Raw genomic sequence first — 22521 nt, 5'->3', positions numbered from 1 at the left:
GAGGGGCGGGTACGGGGCTGGGGGGGGCTCGGGGCGGCGGCAGGCGGGGGGAGCACAACCGGGGGGAGTCGGGGGGCGGCCACCGGCCCTGCGGGGACGATCGGCGCTGTGGGGGCACCGGGGGGCGGTGGGGGCAACGGCGGGGCTCCCCGTTATCCAGCCCCGGGCAGGCTCCGCCCGGCGGGGGCGGTGCGGGGCGGGCGGTGTCCGCCCGCTGCCCGCCCGGTGCCGTACGGCGGCCGGGAGGAGCCGGGGAGCGGTTCCGGGTCCGTGTCCGTGTCGGTCGGCGGGGCCGCGCGGCCCGGTGCCGGTGACCGTGACCATGGACATCTCGCGGTTCGCGGCTGCCGACTTCGATGTGAAGAGCTGGGTGAACGCCGCCTTCCGCGCCCAGCAGGACGGCCCCGCGCAGGCGGACGCTCACGCGGCCACGCTGGTGCTGAAGCTGCAGGTCCTGATCCAGGAGGTCAACAACGTGCTGCAGGGTACGGCACGGCACGGCCACCGGCACGGCACGGCCGGGGGTCTCAAGCCCTGAGGAAGCGCAGGCCTTGGTCTGCTAAACGAGCATCTTAAAGTTCACGTTTAAGTGTCACCTGTACTGAGTTCTGTTATTTGCTTTTTAAGTGTCGCGGCTACTGACATGCGCCCTCTGCCACACAGGGGCTGCTGTGGTCCCCTCACTGTCCCGCTCTGTGCCCCTGCAGAAACGAGCCACCAGGCCCTCCAGAACATGCCGCGGGTCCTCCGGGAGCTGGAGGTCCTGAAGCAGGAGGCAACCTTCCTGAAGGAGCAGATGGTCCTCGTTAAAGAAGATATCAAGAAATTCGAAGAAGACACGGCTCAGTCCATGCAGGCAGGTTCTCGCCTTCCTTAGCACTCATCGGTATCACGAAATGCTGACGTTGGTGGGCTTGGTCACGTTCAGCAGCCTGGTGAAGTAAGGATGCACAGCGACACTGTTAGCGTTAGGGCAGAAAGGGGCAGGACGTGGGCTGGTGCAGGCTGCACTCCCGCACAAAAGCTGGTCATGTTTAAGTAGCTGTGAGCGAAGGAACGAGCTCTGCAGTCAGAGGAGCTGTCACCTGGCTGGCAGTGCCGATTGTCAAGGTTTCTGCCTGTTGGTAACTGGGGTACGTAGTGTTATCCAGGCCAAGTGGATACCAAAAGTACAGCTCAAGTATTCAAACTAACCTTTTGTTGTTTGATTTTCAAAGTTGTTTTAACACCTCTAGCTCTTTCAGTCAGCTCCTTTCTCTTTGTAACAGACATACTCTTTTTACCCAGTTTTTAAAATCTAAACTAAAAATAACACCCATAATGTAAGTAACTATGGCAGTCCCTTTTTCGATGGGTAATGTTTTTTGTTTTGTTTGTTTGTTTTCCTTCAGGTCCTGGTAGAGATTGACCGAGTGAAATCTAGAATGCAGCTGGCTGCCGAGTCACTTCAGGAAGCAGACAAATGGAGCACGTTAAGTGCAGACATTGAAGAGACTCTTAAAACGCAAGTAGGTACCACGTTGTTCTGTTTGGTCTTTGGGCCTTCAGCTTCCCAGACAAACTGCATTTAAAAGCAGGTTCTGGAAGTGCCTTTGAAATGTCATTTTGAAACAGTTATTAATGCTTTCTAATGTCACAGTAAGTAAGCTCGTTACCTTTTCCTGGTGGCAGGATGTGTCTGCAATTTCGGCCAAGCTAACAAGTATGCAGAGCAGCCTGGCTATGCTTGTGGATACGCCGGATTACTCTGAGAAGTGCGTGCATCTTGAGGCTCTGAAGAACCGACTGGAGGCCATGGCCAGCCCTCAGATTGTTGCTGCTTTTAACTCTCAGTCTGTAGGTCAGTAAGGCTTGGTGTCATTTACTGTCGGTGCAGACTTTATCTGTTTTCAAAAAGCCCAATGTTATTTGGGTGTGCAACATGTGTCCTGAAGGCTTCTGTCTCTGTGTTACGTGCTTTCTCTGGTGGAGTTGGGTGCAATGAAATGGTACGTGCTCTGTACTTGCCTGTGTGTCCAGTGCACCTTTGCAGTCTGGATTAGTTTATCTGCTTATAAAGGTCATGCAGATGTGTGAAATGGAGGTGCTGAGGCAGGGCTACCCTGCTGACATAATTTAGTTATGCTGTGGATGCCCTCTAAATGGGAAATGCTGCTCAAATTGGCAGAAGGCCTCTGGTTTTGTGTCATCACAGTACTACTGGGCTTATTTGGGAGAATTGAGCGTTATAACCAAGATGGACACTTGTTTGGGAACATTCTGACTCCTTGCTGCCTCTTAAAAGTTGTTTTATAATATTTCTCCTTTATGTAGAGAATGATTTTATATTTTTTCTGAGAACAAAGACCGTTCTTTGTTCTCCTTTCCTCTCCTACTGTCACAGCACTTCTGAAAAATACTTGTTCTGGTTGCTGCCTCTCCTCTACGTCCACATGGAGGTGCTGCTGCAGGTCTGGGGCTGTGGTGTTCCACTGCACAGCACTGCCTGGCGTCCTCACCTGAGTAAAGGCAGGGTGCTGCAGTGTGTGGCTGCAGACAGCCAGAGGAAGAGGAGGAGGGAAAAGCAGTTAGTGTTCATAGCTCCACGTGCCACACTTCTAATGAATGAGACTTAATCCTTTGCAGAGATCTCCTCTCTCCCGTGCTGCTTCTGGCTTTTCCACCAAAGAAAGCGTTGGTGCAAGAAAGTGGCTGGCAGCAGGTGCACTGGTACAAGGGCCTTTTCTGGGGCATGCTATTCAGAACAATTCAGTTTCAGTGCTGTTTGTATTGTCTTTGTAAAGTCTCTTTGGGACATTTGGGGACATGCTTTTTTCACGTTGAAGAGAATTTCTCTCTTTTTTGTGAAGTCATGTTTGTTCCTGGAGTCCTGCTGCAATGAAGATAACACAGACACAGCCCCAGAGTTTGTAACCTGTGACTTCCGTAGCTGTAGAGCACTAAAGTAACAGCGTTCTAGTTGGTCTGCCCTCTGGGTCCTGTCTCATTACTAATTTCTCTAAGCCCAGATGTATTTTGTGGACAGAACTGAAGTCATTACCTGTATGGTACAAAGCAGGCTTCTGAGGAACATGAACTGAGAGGCTGTGTGTAAGAGCTAACCGCGTCATGAGTTGGTCTTGAGGCAGCTAATTTAGGGATCAGTTTGAGGAGTGGTGAAAGCAAAGCTGAAGACTTTGTAAGGTATTTTCTTGTTTTGTATATAGCAGCTTGTTTCTGGAAAATAATGTTTTCCTTCTAGAATGTGTTCTGGCTTTGTCTGTCTTAATCCTAGAAGCGTTAGCTGATTCAGAAGTTAAATCCGTTCATCATGTCTGCTGTGTGTTCTTGTCTGCGTATGGGTTTTAGACAATTCTGCTTCTATTTGAGAAGATGAGCAAATGGAAGATGAGAGTGTGTCTTTCAGCCATTGTGCATCTTCCCTTAGGAATTCCGTTGCTCAGTTGGGGATATATTCTTTAGTGTAACATCCCTCTCTCTGCTTTGAGACTGATTGTTAACTGACTATTATTTTGTTTTAATTAGATCAGGCAAAAATGTTTGTGAAAGTCTTCACTGAAATTGATCGGATGCCTCAGCTTCTTGCTTATTATTATAAATGTCACAAAGTAAGTATTTTGATAATATTTTAATGTGGAGGAGTGAACATTTGAATTCTTGCTTGGTTTAGGCCATAGGTGGCGCTACTACACCGCAGATGTGCTTCTGTTCCAAGAAGAACGGAACCTCTTCTTTGCCCGTCTCTGACTTTTCTTCCTGGCTCCTAACAGCTTTGGTTACTCCTCATGTTTTGAGAGTAATTCTCCATTGAGGGCTTTGTGTTCCTTTTCAAAATAGACATAGGATATGTGTGTTCTGCTTGAGTTATCTCTGTGCCTTGTAGTTGTTCTTGTTTTGCTTTTCTTGGATGTGGCTATGTCAGCAATAACTTTATTGCTGCAGTTTGCCAGCTGCTGACTTCTGTAAACTCTTTTCAGGTAAGATTAAAAGTTGGAATTCCAGACAGTTCTGTAGCCATAACCTGATCCTCAACAGTTCTCTCATGACTGTGACTTTTGAGGATTAAGTTCAAGGCTAGGGCTTGCCAAGTATTTCAACTATTATGTGGGGATATCAGTTACAGTCTCATTTTATGAGTCAAATACCAACGTTAATTAAAACTTTGAATCAACTAAGAATCCTCTAGCTTCATGCTGAAAGTTGTTTCCTTTTGGTGGTGCTGAATTATCGAAAAGTGTTACGTTGAAATCAGGAGAGGAGAGTCGGGGTGGGCATTGTATTTTAGCACAAGTGCATTGCGTGCGAAGTTCTTGGTTCAAAATAACAAGATGGAGCTGTGTGAGCTGTCAGTTCTCCTCTCAGGACGGTTCTCCTTACCCCTGCAGGTGCAGCTGGTGGCCGTGTGGCAGGATCTTTGCCAAAGTGACTTAAGCTTAAATCGCCAATTGACTGAACTGTATGACACACTCCTGGGGACCTGGCACGCGCAACTTCAGTGGGCAACACAGGTGCAGTCACTGCTTAGTATCGGTGCAGCGTGCGGGAGAGGACAAGAGTGAGCACGCTCCCAATTCTCATAAAGCTCAGAGCGGTTTCCTGGGGCTCGATCTGAGTTAACGCTCTGTGTCCTGTCAGTGCAAGGCAGGGCTTGCAGCTTTCAGTTTCTCGTCTAACTTGCAGACAAGATTTGATTTCTGGTGTTACACCGAGAGCAAGGTTGCCGTGTTATTGACGTTAAAGCTGTTCTATCACTTTCATCTATATCTTAAGTTAAATTGAATTTGCTGGTGTTGCAAATGTGTTCTGTTGCAAGACATTTGAAATGCCTGCATTGATTTATCGCTTGGCGTGGAGGAGGCCCTCAAGGTCATATTGGACTGACTCATGTCACTCAGCGTGGGGTATCTGGGGGCTTTCTGCTGTCACCCCTTGAAGTCTGTGTGCTTGTTTTTCCTGCGAAGAATGATGTGGGATCCAAAAAGTTACTGTCCTCCTTTAGTGAAATGAAGTAAGTTGGTATTGTTACGCCTGTAAGAGTTTTTCATCCATGAAGGGTATGAGATTGTTATCTTCGTGTAATGAAGCCTGGTCCAGGTGCTAGGCCTTGTCCTGCAAAGGAGCTCAGTGTTACTTTGAAGTGTATTTTTTCTGCCTAATGATTTGATGTGAATTACAGGTCAGATGTCACCTTGCATTTTAGCAGATATTTTTTAAACTAGGGATCGAAAGAGAGAAATGGCACATGGGAGAAAGTTGGTGTCCCTTACTCTGTGTTCGTTTCTGCTTTCTGAAGAACTGTTGGGCCTTTTTCACACTTCTCAGTACCTCCGGCAACCTTGCTGCAGCAGACTAGTGGTGATCCCAGCTTTCAGAGCAACTGAGAGAGAATAGCTGATGAGAGTCAAGATAAAAGGCTGTAATGCATGTTACACTTGTAGAGTTGAGGTTGGTGGATGTAAATAAATAAAGTTCCCAGCCGATTACAGTCTTTCTAGCCTTTCCAGTGCTGACTTCTTATCTGACCACTAAATTGGCTCATGATATAGTACTATTGCTTCATAGCTTACCCATGTGTGTATTTTTTTCCCCAAACACCTGTGTAAACCGAGTGCACTGTTTTCAAATACCATTTTCTGCCAGCTGGATATTCCAGTGACTGCAGTGCCTGTGTTCTGCTCAATTCAGTTTTTGACCTATCTTTAGTTTTTTCGGCTTCTGCATTCGAAGTGCGGTTTCAGTGCAGTATCTGTAGACCTAGGCTTTGGTAACAGGGCTGACCTACGTGCTAGATCAGCAAGGTTCTTGTAGCCTTGGCAGACCTTTTTTTTGTGCAGGGCATGGAGAAGTCCAGCTCGGCTGCTCCTGGCTTCTCTTTCGGCTCTTTACTCCCTGGTCGTGGCTGCCTCTCTGCTGACAGCATGTGCAAACCCATCTGTTCTGCCTCTTCTGTCCCTGTTTCAGGAGCCCAGGTCTTTGTGGCAAGGGCATAAATAAAGGAGACTACCTTGGCCGTGACTGCCATGGGAAGCAGAGTGCTGCTTGTGCAAAGGCTGCTTCTGCTGGGCGGGCAGCAGCACGTGTTGGGGGGGAAGGTGCCAGCCGCTCAGCTGTCAGAACCCACGCGGTTTGTCGGTGTCTGCTGAGACAGTGACGTGTGGTTTGTCCATCGTGGGGCTCTGTCTCGAAGCTATCTGCTGCTTCCTGCTGTGTTCCTGTGAGATAACGTGCTTTTGCTAATAGCTTTTCTGTTACCACAGGTTTTCAAGAAACCCCATGAAATTGTGACTGTGTTGTTGATTCAGACTCTGGGAGCATTGGTGCCTTCCATCCCTGTCTGCCTCGGCACTGCCATGGAAAGAACAGGCCAAGAAACCAAGCTCAATAAGCTGCTGGAGCTCTATGATGCCACCATCCACTTTGCAAAAGGGCTGGAAGTAGCCATGCTGCCAAACCTGAGTAGGTTCTTGCACCAAGTTAACGCCTGTTGACACCTCTGTACAGTTCCATTCTGAGATTTTGTTTAGTTTTATGTGGAAGGAGGCATTACCTCTTCTACAGCATTTACCCCTGAGGTGGCATTTGTATCTTTGTGTGTGTGTGTGTACACATCTGACACTGAACGTATTGACATGATACTGAATGAGTCTACTGTAGTAGACCTATTCTGAGCATGCTTGCTGCCTTGAATAAATAATTTAATGCTTTTCCTTTTACAAGCATCAGTATTTCATCTACCTAACAGATGAGGAAATGTCTGTAGGGAAGCTATCTGTGAAACATATTGTGAAAGATCACAAAGAATAAAAGTTGAGGAGTTTCCTGGAATTAAGTAACACCTTAATAAACAAGAGAGAACCTGTTAGAAAGCTACTTCCATTGGATTTTTAAATTTAATTTGCAGTTTTTATGTTGATACTGGATTATGGTTTAATTAATTGATAGTGGCGGACCAAATATTATTCTGAATGGTTTGTAGCTTATTCCTTAGCAGCATCCTTGGCATTTGATTCAAAATCTGACCTATGTTTTCCTTATCCTGTGATGTTTGTCATCTCGTTTTGGTCATGATTTGGTGAATAATTCCAATGAACCGCAAAGTGGTGAGGTGCTGTGTTTACATAGGTTTATACCTGACCTGAAGTGTAGGCTATTTATAGTCTTATATTAATCTGGTGGGGCTCCTTCAAAAACTAGGTATGGGAAAATCCTAAATTAAAGCTAATGGAGCATTTCTAATACTGTGTTTCCTGTTTTGCTTCATCGTAACATTGTCTTGAGCTACTTAAACCCAGATTCTTACTTGATCACGTAAATTACGATTACTGGGCAATTTCAGGGGACACGACTGTCATTCTGTCTGTTTTTATTGCTTTCATGATTGTGTACTCTTGTCAGTCATTTTCTATTTTTGGCTTGGCTTAATTTGTGGGTCATATTAGAAAAGATTAAAAAAATTGAAATAATGATGTCAGGGTCTAAAAGATGATGGAATGGGGAGACAACCGCCTAACTGTTTCACCTGAGTATTTACAAAAGAAAAAAAAAAAAAGGTTGTGTTCTGTATTTCCATCTCTTGTGCCGCAGGATGAGGTGTTTAGGACAGAAGTATCTCAAGAATGGAGAGGCCAGGTGACTCAGCAGAACAGGGTCAAACCAGTTCCTACTCGATGTGTGTGTGACGGGAGGGTTCAGTTATGAGTCATAGCACAATTCAGGTCGGAAGGGACCTCTGGAGAGGATCTAGTCCAATCTCCTGCTCAAATCAAGGTCCGCTAGCAGCTCAAACCATGTAACTCAGGTTACTGTCCAGACTGATCCTGAGAGTGGAGCGTGGATACTACTTTGGACAACCTGCTCCATGGATCGCCTGTCTGTAGGGTGTAACAGTTTTTGGTTATAACCAGGATTTAAAGTAGTTCTGGTTTGGTACTAGTTCGTGTTTGTTAAAGCTTCCAGTTAACACCTAGTGTCCTGATTTGAGAAACAATCTTTTTTGACCTGTTTTTTGTTGGAACAGGTAGCTGCACCAAACCCAACAGAATGTCACTGGGATGCTAAGTTCAGGGTTCCCATTCAGCTCTGGTTGGTGAACACCATGAAGTGGTAGTCTTAAGTGAATCAAGTTACTGTCAAATTATTTCAAGTATGAAACAGGCTTTCTGGTAAATGAGAATTGCCCCTGGTTTGAATTGTGGCAGCAATGTGTTTCACTTCTCAAACGGTTTCAATACTTAGCTTCTACTGCAAATTGAAATGTTTAATAGATTGTTGTCACACAGCCTGTTTTGGAGCAGTTAGTTATTTTCTTGAGGTACCCGTTGAGGTAGAATATCTTGGTTTTAAGAAGCAGGTAGAGATATTAACCTTTTTAAAAATAAATAAATCTATGTAGTTGAGACTTAGAGCTGTTGTGCAACATCGCAAGCCTACATAGAGCGTGCTCTAATTGAAGAACTCATGCATGTTGCTTGGAATAAAGTTTATAGTATCACATGCATTTACTTGTAGACTAAACATCTGATTCTTTGTAGAGGAGCAGAACCTGGTAAAAGTGATGGAACTAGCAGAAGCCGTGTATGATCCGTACAAACCCTATCAGCTCAAGTATGGAGACCTGGAAGAAGAGAATCTCCTCATTCAGATCAGTGCAGTGCCCTTGGTAATTCAGCAGCCTTTGTTCATCTATGCGGGGAGAGGCTTAAAACTTCTACTAAATACGAGGGTCTTTGTGAGGGTTACTGCTCTCTTTCCTCCTGTACAGTTTTGGTACTATTTTCTGTTTGCTGTATGTTTAGATACGGTTGAGTAAATTTTGCTCAAGAAATAAAGTTCAACATCCCTCTCAGGTCATAGATAACTCCTTTCTTCTGCTCTTTCACCCAGTAGCAGGCACTGTGTAGATCTGTGAAGAAAAACTTTACTAAATATTGTCAGCCAAGAGACAGCCGCAGGTTCCATAGAATTTATAGAGTTAGTTTCAACCTTTTTTTTTATTGTTATTGTTATTTAGGAGCATTGGGAAGTAATTGACTGTGTCCAGGAACTGAACCATTCAGTCAACAAACTCTTCATTCTGGCTTCTGGAGCCATCGACAACTGCGTTAAGCTCACCGATGGACTGGGAGTATGTGGGCTCCTTAAGGCCCTGAAAGCTCTCTTCACAAAGTAAGGTGCTTTTATTTGCACTACTGTGTATAACCTAAGGGAGTAGGAAGTATTCAGCTTGTGGCCAAGGACTTTGTAGTTTATGAAAAATGATTGAGCGCTGAAAGTATCTATAAACTTAATGTGAATCACCTGGCATCCCCTTCTACCACTTCTGTGATTCAGGCAGTCACTGTTTCTTAGTGGAAAAATGGAAGATTTTATAGCTAACGGGAAGACTTCCCTCAACCATTTCCCATTCTGGTTGGGCTGAATTTTCATTTTATTAAATACTTTTGGAAGGAGAAATGCTTCCACAAACAAAATATGACAAAAGCAGATCAGGCTGATGAAAGTAGAACTAGTGGGGAAATACATACTTACTGAGACAAGCAACCTCATATTCAGAATCTGCTTGTAAGTGCAAGATACCCTAATGAGTGAGGTCCGCTCTAAGTTCTTGCTTTAAAATGTCATTGACAGACTTAAATGGTATTCCAGTACTGTTAACTTCCTTATTCTTTCCTGATATTGAAAGCACTGTTCATGAGCTCTTACCTCACTGTCCTGTGAGGAAGAGGAAAGAGAAAAGCACCCTTCCCTGATCTCATCTTCTTTATGGGCAATTACATAGTGTGCGTGCCTCCAGCTTATGGGCATCGTTTAGAAAAGAAAATAAGACTGGGGGGGGACAAAACAAAATGTTCTCCTCTTAAACTCATTCTCATCTGGGGAGTAGCTGAGAAAACAAATTCATGAGATTGTTGTCACTGTGTTCCTGGAATAAGGGCCAAGTGATGGTGGAGTAGCAGTAGCTTTATAAGCTTTGTCTGGTCTCTCCTAGGAGACGTGATCAGTGCAATGCTAACAAAAATATCTTACTCATACCTTATCATAAGAGTGAAAAGTTCCTAGTAACCCATATGCAGCAAATTGAAGGAGCAAACACATGAGCTGAGTTTCTCCCTGACTTCTAGTGTAGGCCTGGGAGGACAGTGCCTGATCAGTTCTTCACATGCATGCGCTTGGGCTGGAACAACAGCGTCTCTTGTGAACTCTTCTTCTAATATTTTTAGTTCTTACTTGGCCATTGCAGAAGGCTTAATGAGCAGATCAGAGGACATGCAGTAAGTTGCTCTCCAGTCTGTTGTCTTACACTAGTGCTTGTCTTTTCTCCATTTGCCATTGCAGGTATACTTCTGACTTTACAAACACATTGCAGTCTATACGAAAGAAATGTAAACTGGATGATATCCCATCAGATTCCCTTTTCCAGGAAGACTGGACGGCATTCCAAAACTCTGTTCGGTAAAGGGCATTTTTTGCTTGGCCCAGCACTGATTTTTGTAACAAAGTTGGAAGGGAATTACTTGGGGTCATTTTACACCAGTTCTTAGCGCAGAACGCGGGGCTATGTCCTCTTTGCTGTAGTGTTGCTGGGAGTGTTAGTATTAGTGACAGGGTTTCAGATTGCTGCTGGCACAATAAGTGCAATGTGGCCCCCCACCCTGTCTGGAGCAAGACTACGTGTCATATCACTTGAAATAGCAGCAGCTCTTAGAATGGTTCCCAGTGACAATGAACCGGCATTAGCCATGGTGACAGCAAATATCATGCTGATGAGGGTGTTGGACAGGATGGTGTTAACAAATGGATGTAGAGTTAATAGCCATAGTACAAGATGTATGCGCTGTGGGCTGTGGTTTGGTTATTGCATTTTTTAACTTATTGACACCTGGCTGAGATGGGTTATCTGGGGATCTGGCATTATCTGCCTAAAATTTTGCAAAAATTGTTTTTATCCTGTTCTTTCCCAGAATAATTGCTACTTGTGGTGAGCTCCTTCGTCAGTGTGGAGACTTTGAGCAGCAGCTAGCCAACAGGTAAGCATTACTGGACTGAATACATAAGCTGTCAAGATAGGTACCCAGTCAAAAAAAAAACAAAAACAACTTTCCAAGGTGCTTTAACTTTGTAGACCACAGATGGAAGAGCAGGGCCACTGCAATTTTTTATCCCATCTTTTGAAACATCAGAGATGGATTGCACACTGTCTCACTCAGTCCTGTGCTCTCAGACAGCCATAAGAATCATTTTTTTTCTTGGACAGCTGGCTGGTGTGTCTTGTTCACCTGGCTGGGCATCAAATGGACTGCTACATTGTGGTAAGGAAGGAATTTTCCACCAGATCAAATTGGCAAGATTCTTACCCCCCTTGTGACATGGGACATGAATCATTTGCTGACATGCATTTAGGTGTGCCTTAACTGATCAATTTCTCGTAACTTGAGGAGCCCAAAGCATGGGCAGCATGTAGGTCTTTTGTTGCTTGTGAGCAGTGTAGTGTTCAGTATGTTGAAATTCTTTATTCTGACTCAAGTGGCTGTATTTGGTGTAAGACATAGTGGCCTGCAGTGCCCACGAGTCTGGGATTGTTCCACATTTTCCAGACTTACTGAGAGCCCAGTCAGCGTAGTATTTATGCAGTCTTCTACTTGCACAGTAGAAGTGAGAGCTGGCTGTAATTAGCATCTTCCACCAATGATACTCTATCCCAGCGTTGACACTCAAAAGCCGTTAGAAGTTATTGAACTGTTCAAAACTTGCATCTGGTTTTCAATTTCTTCTCTCTTCTGTGTCCCAGAAGAATTAGCCTTGTATTGAAAAATACATGTATAAAATATATATTACGCGTGTGTGTGAATATCTATTCATCCGTGTATATATATGTGTGTGTGTGTGTGAACAGAATGTGTGAATATATGCATGCGTACCTAACTGCCACAGGTAAGCCACGAGGCAGTCGGCAGTACCCCGGGTACAGTTTTACAGGTGCAGTAAGCTGATCTACAAGGTGAATTGGACCAGTTGCATGATACGACCAACAAGTAACCTTGTTCAAAGAGGAATGCTTTTCAGTTAGGCTGGCAGACAAGTGTGAGTCTGTTCTGTCAAACACCACAGTGCAAAGGGTAAAGGAACTTGGGGAAGAGTAGCATGGCCTCTGCTCTTCAGCTGTTCACAAACACACCCTAAACTACCTAGTGATCAGACCAGACAAAGATTTATGCCCCATATTTACTGTTTCTGAGACCCCAAGGGCAATGGTAACTAATTTGTAGCAGGTTTAATTGCTGTGACAAAGGGAGGGAGTGCACTCTTATAGCTCTACTCTTCCCTTCTGGAAACTGTGAGAACCTCATCTCAAAGCATTTCTACCAGTATCTAGAACTGTATGGTCTCTTTGCAGTGTTTTTGCTACCAGTTGGTTCTTAGAATTTGATGTGACTGCTTTGTCATAAAGATTTTTTTCTCTCTGGAGGGCTCGCTGGGCATTGTGGTTCCAGGTTGCTCAGTAGGAAGCTGCAGAGCGATCTGTGATGCTGCCCTCCAGCTCTGGGAGGGAAGGTGTGCAGCTGAACCAGCCATCGCCTCGCAGGGCAGAACAATAATCACAGGCTGTGCCAGCAGGGTGATGGAGCCAGAGGCCCCAGTAGCTCTGAGTGCTATTTTTTCTCTCACTTACCTTGAGATGCTGCCATGGGTTGTCTTTGGAGCAACAGGAGGACAACAGTACTGATTTTGGAGAATTTTGTTGGTGACTTTTTACACTTGTTTTCAGGATTTTGTCAACTGCTGGGAAGTATCTCTCGGACTCCTACAGCCCTTGTAGTTTTTCTGGCTTTCAGGATGCCAGTTCTACAGAAAAGAAGAGCTCTGTAAAGAATCCCTGGCAGGAATACAATTACCTTTTGAAGGAGAATCCATCCGAGTATGCCAGCCTTATGGAAACACTTTACACCCTAAAGGTAGCTTTGGAGCGTTGGAGAACCTGCCTTTATATCAGGCTGCTGTTAGGCCTGTATTTGGTAGATGAGGCCTGGATTCCCCCTGCAGTGCAATTACATTTCACCCCTTTTGAGGGGCTATGCTCTGACACCAGTCTGCTGAGAGAGAAAATGTCCAAACGTGAAGCCTGGGCTCATTTCATCTCTTTGCCAGGTCATGTCTGTTCTGTGAACATGCCCCTGTAAATTCACTTGGGGGAGATTCTGTCACAGAAAGCATTGGGGTGATAGTGCTGAAGCCATCTCAAATTTTGGGCTTCACATACTGGCTTCTCAAGACTTTATTTGCTAGTTATACTTCACTGCTATATCCATTTTGAAATGTAATTCTGCAAGATCATTCAAGCATGCATCTGTGAACAGGGTAGAATGACTCTAGTTATCTTCTTGTGGATCTAAGTTATGTTTGCCGTCATCAGTCACTTATAATAGTGAAGTCGAGGTTATGAATTCTGTCTCTTATTTCCTCAAAATGTTTTGATTTCTTTTGTACTTGATTTACCTGCAATGTATGCAGCTCTGCCATAAGTATGTTGACTTTAAATCTTTGCTAAACAGTCAAGTTTCATATGTACTCTTCATGTAAAACTCTTAGCTCAATTCCATGCAGGAAATTACTTGCACCGTTTGAGTAAATGGTCATACTCATAATTCTTTTATTGCAGACAATTAAATTATATTTTCTAAAGTTTCTTTTAGAGTTTACCTGGCAGAATATAATACACTTTCTGTGTTTCTGCCCTCTCTGCCCAAATAAGGTAGGAAAATTCAAGGGAACTGGATTGTAGTTTAGTTATTTTCATCTCTACTAGGGAAGGTGTAGAACAGACGTAGTGCAACGTGAAGCTTTGCACCTGTTCCAGAGGCATTCTGATCAGGTGCATATTATAATGACAGTTTTGCCATTTTCTCTGCAAATTTCTCACTATTTGGCCTCAACTAGTACCTCACATGGCCAGAACATGATGCTGATTCTTTGTTAAACATTTCAGGCAGCAGTGCTCAGTTTCTGTCTCAAAAAACTAGCTGGAATAGGGCGTCCCAAAGGAAGCAGGCTGTGCTATGGCAGAGGAAAGCTATTTTGTATTAGGATGGCCTAATAAAGACCTCTTTAAGAATGTTAACATAGCTTTTCTGTGGTCAGTTTAATGTCATCTGTATGTAAACATTTTCCTTTGTGTGTGCGTTAGGAAAAAGGTACAAGTAACCACAACCTGTTGTCCTCATCTCGATCTGCCCTGAGCCGCCTCAACCAGCTGGCACACCACCTGGCTTTTGATTCTGTTTTTCTTCGCATCAAACAACAACTCTTACTTGTTTCAAAGATGGAGGTGAGTAATGGGTACATTCATCTGATCTGAACCTGCAAGGTTTACCCGTGGGATACCTTAGGGTGGAGTACAGCTCAGTGTTGCTTACCTTTCTCCTTTTCGGAAAATTTCCCTATGGTATCACCTTTCTTCCTTGAATTGTGCTCAGTGGAAAAGTTTGCTTCCCTTCCTCCACAGCATTTGCAGCAGACAGCTATGTTTGGAAGCTGTGATGTTTGTTTGAGATGATGCTTTTCTAACCTGTGAGAGCAAGTATTTCCCATAGGGATCTATGTAAAAAGGATGTGTATATTTTGGGGATGAAAGAGGACAAGGGAAGCGGTTTTCTCACCATCTGTCCTCTGTATTCTAGAGAAGCCTTTGGTATTCTTAGCTTGTGTTGTCGGGTGACCCCTTCTCAGAATACTAATGGATGTCATGCTCCAGAAAGTCATAAATAAGATTTGCCTTTCTTTTTTTTTTTTTTTCCCCCCTTACAGGGTTGGAACTCTGGTGGCATTGGTGAGACCCTGACAGAGGACTTGCCAAACTTTAGCCTGACTCCTCTGGAATACATCAGCAATGTAAGAGCGTGCAAAGATAGTCACTAGAAGCTCAGTGCTGGAAACAGCCTGAGCTGTTATCCTTCTAATCCCCATTTGACTTGCTGTTTTCTCTTTCTAATGCAATAACAACGAAACCTTTCTGATATTGAGGTGTCCTGAATGGAAAGGCAGAGTGAGCTGTTCATTCCTCCTGACTGGGTACTCCTCAGTTCTGTGCTGCTGAACATCATTTAAATTCCTCTTCCATTCTCCTTGTTGGTGTTTCAAGTTGCTTTCTTAATACAAAATATAATTTAAGAAGCAATTTTTTTTAATGTTACTGTCATTCTGTACATCACACGGGGAACAGATTTTTCAAGGACAGGCTGCAACCGAAAGCTTTTAATATTTTGTTTTCACTGGTTTATGGCCTATAGAAGTGGGTAGTCAGACAACTTGTGGTATAATTTAATCGTGAGTAGTTCTGAATTTAGCTACCTGAGGTCTTTTATGAGGTTTAGAAAGTTCATGGGTAGTGTATCAGGTAAAATTTCAAGGGAAGGTTGCTTTTGAATTTCTAAATAGCTTTCTTATTAACACAGTTCAGCAAGAGGGACCTGCACATTGGTGAGAGGCTGCATATGCTCACATCACTTTAACTGAAAGTTAAAACTGAGGTGTTCATGGCTGTTACTTGATTCTGTGGGGAATCAAAGGACATTTCTGCCTGTCCAAGGCAAAGAGGAACTTCAGAAAGTTTCAGATAGATAGCATTTGTTTTCAGGTCTTTTCGGACATCTTTTGAGATCCACCCATTATCCAAGTGCTGAGCAATAGGTGGGTCAAGACTGAGTCAAGACTTAGTTTTGGTTAGTCTTGGAATTACTCTACGACATTATGCAGTAAAACTGAAAACTAAGAAGCTAAAATTACAGTTCAGAAACAAATTGATGTGGCATTTATGACGTGTAGAATAGGATGCAAAGTGCTGTGAGCTTGGGAAAATATCTATTAATGACTATGCTCCATAATGGGGATGCACAGTACTCTGAACTGTGCTTGCATCTAAGAATATTCTGTGTGGCTCAAGATCATCACTTTATATACAGTGCAGTATTTGTTGCATGTCTAAAGTTATGTAGCTCATGTGTGTGAGTTTGTGGGCATGCAGCCTGCCTGGGAGTGAGATGTTTCTGTAACTCATTGTTACGTTGTCACTTGAATCCATGTTTCCTCTTCTGTGCTTCTGTTTGGTTCAGTCTCTTAGATTCTGATCAAGAAAAAAAAAATTGCCAGGAACACTGCGGATTATCAAAAATGTGCATAGAGCAACAGTTCTCTGTGCAGTTTTTTCTTAATGTGGTTGTTTTAATGACTGGCTCAATTACTTCCTCAGAAAGTATGTCTTGTACAAAGCGTAACAATAAGCAGGAGACTTATCATAACAGAGATTTGTTTCTGAGCTACTGTGGGTTAGTGAGCCGTTGTCCAGCTCAGCTTTCTGCTTTCAGGTGTGGATAGCTGCGGTTGATAGTTCTTTAGCAAAGCACTTGCTTCGCATTTGTTCAGTGACTCAGCTTTTTGTGCTTTTATTCTAGATTGGGCAATATATTATGTCGCTTCCTCTCCACCTTGAACCATTTGTCACTCAAGAGGATTCTTCTTTGGAACTGGCGTTGCATGCTGGAAAACTGCCTTATCCCCCAGAACAAGGTAAGGTGAAAACAAAGACCTCATGTGTCTGGAGGAAAGCTTTTACATTTTGACATTACAAGGGCACGATGCATTATGGTAGCAGAGCTGTTTGAGATGCATTTCCTACTGCCTGTTCGTGCTCTTTCTTCCAAGAGTCTCTTGGTATTACCCAGAAGGAGACTCTAAATAATCAATAAAGCTACTTTTTAGTTTTGTTCAAACAAGAAGCTTTAGCAAAGTCTATTTAAATTCATTGTTCATTAGAACTGTGGATTGGATGCCAGGTGTGAATTTTTACTGTTTCATAGCTGGAGCAGTATCTAATTTCCTAGGTGCTTTCTCACAATCAGCATGAGTATCTGATATGCTTGCTCTTGTTCCTTGAGGATGTTGAGCTACCATTGTCATCGTTTTTGGGGTGCTCGTTCACAGCACAGTTCTGTGATAATGATACTGGATGTTCTACTATCTCTCATTAAGCTCAAAACTAGCGTTTAGAGTAGTTTATTGCATTTCATTTAGTCCTTAGGGGACCACCTTTGCTCTGAAAGTGGAGAGGACGAGGCACAGGTGTACCAAGTCCTTACATGCTACACACAGACCCAGTTATTTTCTGGAGTTACCTGTGTTTAGGCTCATATGAAAACAAGCCATTTTAAACCCACTTGGAGATTAAAAATAAATAAATAACAATTGAGCTCTTTGAGCCTCACATTAAGACCTGCTTTTTAGTGCCTGGTTATTTTTGTTGCCTGTTCTCTGTTTTGGGCATTTTCGTGTATTTCAAGAAATAGGGATGTCAGGATGTGACACCATTTTCGAACTTTGGGTTTACCACTATTGTGTAGAGGGATGAGATTATTGCCTAGCATGGTCTGTTAGTCATATTTTTATACATCACTAGATTGTAGTCTTTTTGCTACAGTCTTGTGCTAAGAACCTGTGTCAAAGTGAAAATCCCAGTGACAAAAGCTTCCCAGAGTCACTGCTTTTCAGAGCAAGAATCTCCTGGGTTTTTGGTGTCCGTCAGTATTGATTTCTATTTGATGACAGTATTACAATGTGCTTGGTTTGTGTTTAGCTGTATTTGTGCACTAGGAGGTGGCAGGGAGGAAATTCCTGTCGACTGATGATCATGTTTGAATAGCTTCTCAGCTGAGCTTTTATAGCTTCTGCTCCTTATCATGTCCACTGCCATCCGCTACGGTTCGTGGCGAGGCTTGGACTGCCTCGCAGCTTGCTGGATGGGGAGTCCTGCTCCAGCTTTGCACTCCTACCCTCTCGTTTGTGCTGCTTCCGTGGCAGGGCCAGTTCTAGTCTTCTACTCCACAGAAAAGGAATCACTTTTTAAATTTTATTTATTTATTGGGACAGTTTCTTTCAACAATACGTCAATGAAGAGATTTAAAGCAACTTCCTAAGAATGCTACAATGCATCAGAGCTGCGCAGGAGTGAGCAGCAAAGAACAGGCGAGGAGGAAGCTTGTGACTTTGTTTAGAAGCAGTGAGTTGTGAGGTTGGCTGACCATCTGTGACTGTGTCACCGCAGTCTTCTCATTGAGGCCCTGGAGCGTGTCCAGAGCAGGGCTACGAAGCTGGTGAGGGGCCTGGGACACAAGTGCTGTGAGGAGCAGCTTTGGGAACTGGTGGGTTCGGTCTGGAGAAGAGGAGGCTCAGGGGGGACCTCATGGCTCTCTGCAACTACCTGAAAGGAAGGTGTGGGGAGCTGGGGGTCAGCCTCTTCTTGCAGATAACTAGTGATAGGACCAGGGGGAATGGCCTCAAGTTGCACTGGGGAGGTTCAGGTTGGAAATGGGGAGACATTTCTTCCTGTTGCTAGAAAAAGGAAGCTGCTGAGCTCCTTTTCCTCAGGAATAAATTGTTTGGTCTTAAGCAAAGTAGTAATGCTGTTTACTTGTCAACAACTTTTTCCTCTGCCTCTGTTCTCTGTAAATCCAGGAAAAGCTACTGTTATACCCTCTGTGAAATGTTAACCTGTGCTTATCTGTTCCAAAGGTTAGGATCCCATGGTCAGCAACTGGTCTGCAGTCTGTCTTGTTTCAGGACAGGTTCTGCATCTTTGGGAATTGCTTTTCTTAAGGGTCCACCTATGTGTTCTGTCTCTACAGCCAGGATCTTGCTCATAAGAATGCAATTCTGAAATGCTGACCACTTCGTGTAATTTAACGGTTTTAACTCTAGCTGAAAAATCATTAGAGCTCCCCTGCCACTACCAGTGCCACCTGAGCCTTCAGCGATGAGATACTGGGCAGAATGGTTAAAACCCGTGTACTGAGGGAAATGCAGGTGGTGCAGGTGGCTGCGGACACAGCTATGGTGCAGTTGCCTATTCAAGACTTTCTCCTCAGAACCCACTTCAGAAGCCCTGAGGAGTTCTTTCTGGATGTCTTTCATTAATTTCTTGCAGCAAGCTGGGTTTTGGCTCATGTTTGTTCTTCAGATGGCTGTTCTTACCTGTTGTGTCGTTAATCCTCTTGCATTTAATAGTGGCTGCATAACACTTCCCAGCAGGTTGGCAGCACCCCAGCATTTGCTGTGGTTAATCTCTTTTCAGTGGTGGTTTCCACTGACAGTCAAGGAAGTGTAGACCTTGGTATTTATCATCTTCTCTAGACTTCTGAAAATATGCTCTTTGGTTTAGGTTTTAACATTAATTATTTTGTCATCTTAAAAAATTCACATGTTTAATAGTTTATTAATTTTCAAGATGAAGATGAGCACAGAATGACTCTAAGGCATTGAGGAAAAAAAACTGTGAATCCATGTAATTGCAGTAGTTTGTAAACCAGTCCTCAAAGATGATCCTATAGACCATGCCAGGCAGTGCCTCTGATTCCAGCCTGATCTCCCAGGCTGGTGATCAGGTGGTCAGGTCTTTAGAAATTGTTAATCTGCAGGATTTAGAGAGGGAACTGAAGTGTTTTGGGTCTTGAGCTAAATGTTATTTTACATCACAGAAGATATGTGGCTGCTTTGATTACTACAAAAACAGCTGACAAGATGAATCCTAATCAATACATTAACATCTTCTAGAAGAAACAGTTAACCATTTATGAATTATGTCTTGTTAGAAAACCAGCAAATGAAGGTGAGCGAGACTGCTGACAGCTAATGAGAATTTTTTGTTCAGGAGATGAATTACCTGAGCTGGACAACATGGCTGACTACTGGCTGGGCTCCATCGCCAGAGCTACGATGCAGACTTACTGTGAAGTCATCCTGCAGATACCAGAACTCACAGTACATTCAACAAAGCAGCTTGCCACAGACATTGGTAAGCTCAGTGTACACCTTGTCCTGAAAAGCGTCGCTGTAACACATGGGCTTTTTCATTGCGTTAGTTTTAAAGGAACTGCAACATGGGTTCCTCCTTTAGTCCTGAGCATGATTTTCTGGTAGGTACTCCCGCTTCTTAACTGCTTTGTGCTTCTGACTGTGAAAGTCGGGGCCATTCAGAACTGACAGGATTTCCTTACAAGCCAGTCTTAGCAAGGAAGACACTTGTACGTAATCTTTTCAGGTTTGGCACTGCCCTTTTCCTTCTTATTGGTGCTGTGTACTGCCAGCATATCATATGCGGGGTATGCAGCATGTTCTGAGTCTGCTGGGAAGTGCTCCAGTAGGTTACAAAGGCAGCACCTGGTTGATTTTCTCCATCCACATAATAGCTGGAATAGGGAAAATGGGCCAAAGGCTTTTAAAAAGTCATTGTGGATCACCTGACCATCATCCTGCATTACAAAACTTATCGTATCAGCTCCTCGGTGAAGGTTAACTTACTGCCCTGCTGCTCTGCATGTGTTAGATGACTAAAGATACTTTCAACATGGAGAAATTTTTGGGAACAAAGTGGAAGATAGTTGGCACGTGTTCACCTCTGCCTTATTCCATGTCATGCAGAGTGACTGAGGGAGGACTGATGGAAGGTGTTGGGAAAGGTGACATGTAGAATGTTGAGGAGATGAGTTTTTTCTTATCCTAAACTCATGAAAATGCCACCACCACACGACTGCTACAACTGGTGTTAATGCAAGTTAGCCCTTTTCCCTGCTGTAAGTCATGGGTGCTGATTTCCCCCTGGCCAAGCTTTAAAGTTAAAGATACAGACAACATCTCCTCAGCTGACATGAAAGTATGCTTGAATGCTTGTGAACTCAGCCTTCAATCTTATCTTTTGTGGTATTGCTTAAAAACAAACCACTGGAGTAGCAGCTGGTTGCTTGACGTTCTCCCTGGTTCATCCTTAACTTCCCCAACCAGCTTGGAGCCAGTGAGCTGGAATCCCCTCCCACCTAGCCATTCCCTTCCACCCAGCCGTTCACCTCTGCAGAAATTCCCATTTTTGCTGCAAGCTCTTCACATCTGAAAGTGCAGTTGTGATCTGTCGTGTGCGGATACTGAAATGTGGCACAATGTGTCTCAGTCCTCTGAACTCAACAGCTGTCTGAACTAGTGTACAGGAAGCCAAAGGTGTCCGCCAGTCAGCACAGTCCGCTTCCAAATGCACTGCAGTTCTTGGTTTTGAGCTAGCAGTGACAGTTCCGGCTGTCATGGAGAACAACTTGTATTTGGGTGCTGCTTGCACAGTGTCTGTTGTCTGTTCAAATACTTGTTTATCCTTAATCTTACAGATTATCTAATAAACGTGATGGATGCCCTTGGCCTTCAGCCGTCAAGAACACTGCAAAATATTGTAACTCTGTTGAAGGCAAAACCAGAGGACTACCGGCAAGCTGCAAAAAGTGTTCCTCGCAGAATGGCCAGCAGCATTGCTGCAATGAGAGGCCTGGAGTGTTAGCTGGAATGTCTCCACTGCTAGATTCAACTCAAGGGCTGAACTGCCTTTTTTTTTTTTTTTTTTTGATTCTGTACAAACTTTGCAAGGACTGGGGAAATGTTTCTGGAAATAAGAGGATTTGTATCTGAATAAGTTTAAACAATTGCCTAATTCTAGGAAAAACTGGTTCCATGGTTCCATTTTTCCATCTTTAGAAACGTGGAAAGATGTCCCACAACCAAATTTACCCAAAACTATCTGGATTATCTTGAACAGGCTGAGTGGCGCTGACTTCTAAGCAGAAATGTTCTGCTGCCAGCTGGAAGTTCATGCTTCACATCGGCAAGATGACCGGCTTTTTCATAAGAGTTTAATCAATTCTGAATCTAAAATTAGGGGGTAGGTGCAGCAAAGATCAACTGATTGGAAGCTCTCTTACCTGGTGGCAGTGGTCATTGCTCAAGTTTGTCATTATTCAAAGCCAAGAAGACAGCCTCATCAATTAGTAGAAGAGGCATGATCAAGCTCAGTTCTGAGAATGAAACCAGTCTTGTAGGTTGTTTCTTTTGAGATTAATATGTCCTACTGAAAGCTATGAAGATCGTAAATTTAATGAAAGTTTCATTTTCTTGTAAAACTCATTAAAGCTTGATGTATCTTTGTAAAATGTCTTGTCTAGCCTAAGTACACTTCCAGAACTTCCACAGCTTTTTGTTAATGAGAAAACTGGGCAAAACACAAAGAGGTCCTAAAACTGTAATGCCAGCTGTATAAACTGTGCTCTATAAAACCTTATGTGCAAGCTCTCCTGTTTTGGAGGAGAATAAAATCTTTCTTCCCTGTCTTTATATGCGTCTACCATTTTCTCCTCTTTTCAACACCAGATGCCTTGGGTAAGTAATTTTTTTCCCAGTACGCCTATTTTTGCCTCTTTCCTTAACTTGGTTCAGGTTGCTCTAATCAGTGTTTTGCTTGATCCACAAATCTCTTTGCTGTCTTTGCCAGGGAAAACAGTCCAAAACAGCCTCTGTTTTTTTAACAGCTATTGCTTGTTGTCCCAGCATTGCTACGTTTGTGGTGGCCCCTTTTGGGACTCTTCAGTCTGACACATCTCCCCTGGTGACTGTGTGCTTAGCTGCCGTGACTGCCAAATCTGCTGCTTTTTCTCATCAGTCCCCTGC

General features: G+C 43.8%; 1 protein-coding gene across 2 annotated transcripts; it reads left to right on the top strand.

The window, feature by feature from the left end:
- The first annotated feature begins 244 nt into the window (after positions 1–244).
- On the top strand, positions 245–22007 carry COG7 (component of oligomeric golgi complex 7). Of its 2 annotated transcripts, none has more exons than XM_084537244.1 (17): positions 245–485; positions 708–856; positions 1392–1508; positions 1672–1840; positions 3526–3608; positions 4386–4508; positions 6258–6456; positions 8532–8659; positions 9011–9165; positions 10336–10452; positions 10962–11027; positions 12767–12953; positions 14183–14323; positions 14803–14886; positions 16446–16560; positions 19694–19784; positions 21297–22007. In XM_084537244.1, exons 1-17 carry the CDS (start codon positions 323–325, stop codon positions 21487–21489), a joined length of 2280 nt encoding a protein of 759 aa, XP_084393370.1. In that variant the 5' UTR covers positions 245–322; the 3' UTR covers positions 21490–22007. The 2 variants fall into 2 exon arrangements, with proteins under 2 accessions (XP_084393370.1, XP_084393369.1); XM_084537243.1 differs by having other exon boundaries at positions 247–485; positions 19694–19837; positions 21195–22007.
- The last annotated feature ends 514 nt before the right edge of the window (positions 22008–22521 follow it).

This window comes from Aythya ferina, assembly GCF_964211825.1.
Source record: "Aythya ferina genome assembly, chromosome: 15".
NCBI lineage: Eukaryota > Metazoa > Chordata > Aves > Anseriformes > Anatidae > Aythya > Aythya ferina.
The sequence above is the reverse complement of the archived record's forward strand: the minus strand, read 5'-3'. Positions and strand labels throughout refer to the sequence as shown.

Bases quoted from the DNA above. Each gene is read 5' to 3' on its own strand.
- COG7 (XM_084537243.1), top strand. From the start codon at position 323: ATGGACATCTCGCGGTTCGCGGCTGCCGACTTCGATGTGAAGAGCTGG. The intron at 857-1,391 runs GCAGGTTCTCGC...GTTTTCCTTCAG, and splicing joins ACACGGCTCAGTCCATGCAG to GTCCTGGTAGAGATTGACCG. The intron at 1,841-3,525 runs GTCAGTAAGGCT...TGTTTTAATTAG, and splicing joins TTTTAACTCTCAGTCTGTAG to ATCAGGCAAAAATGTTTGTG.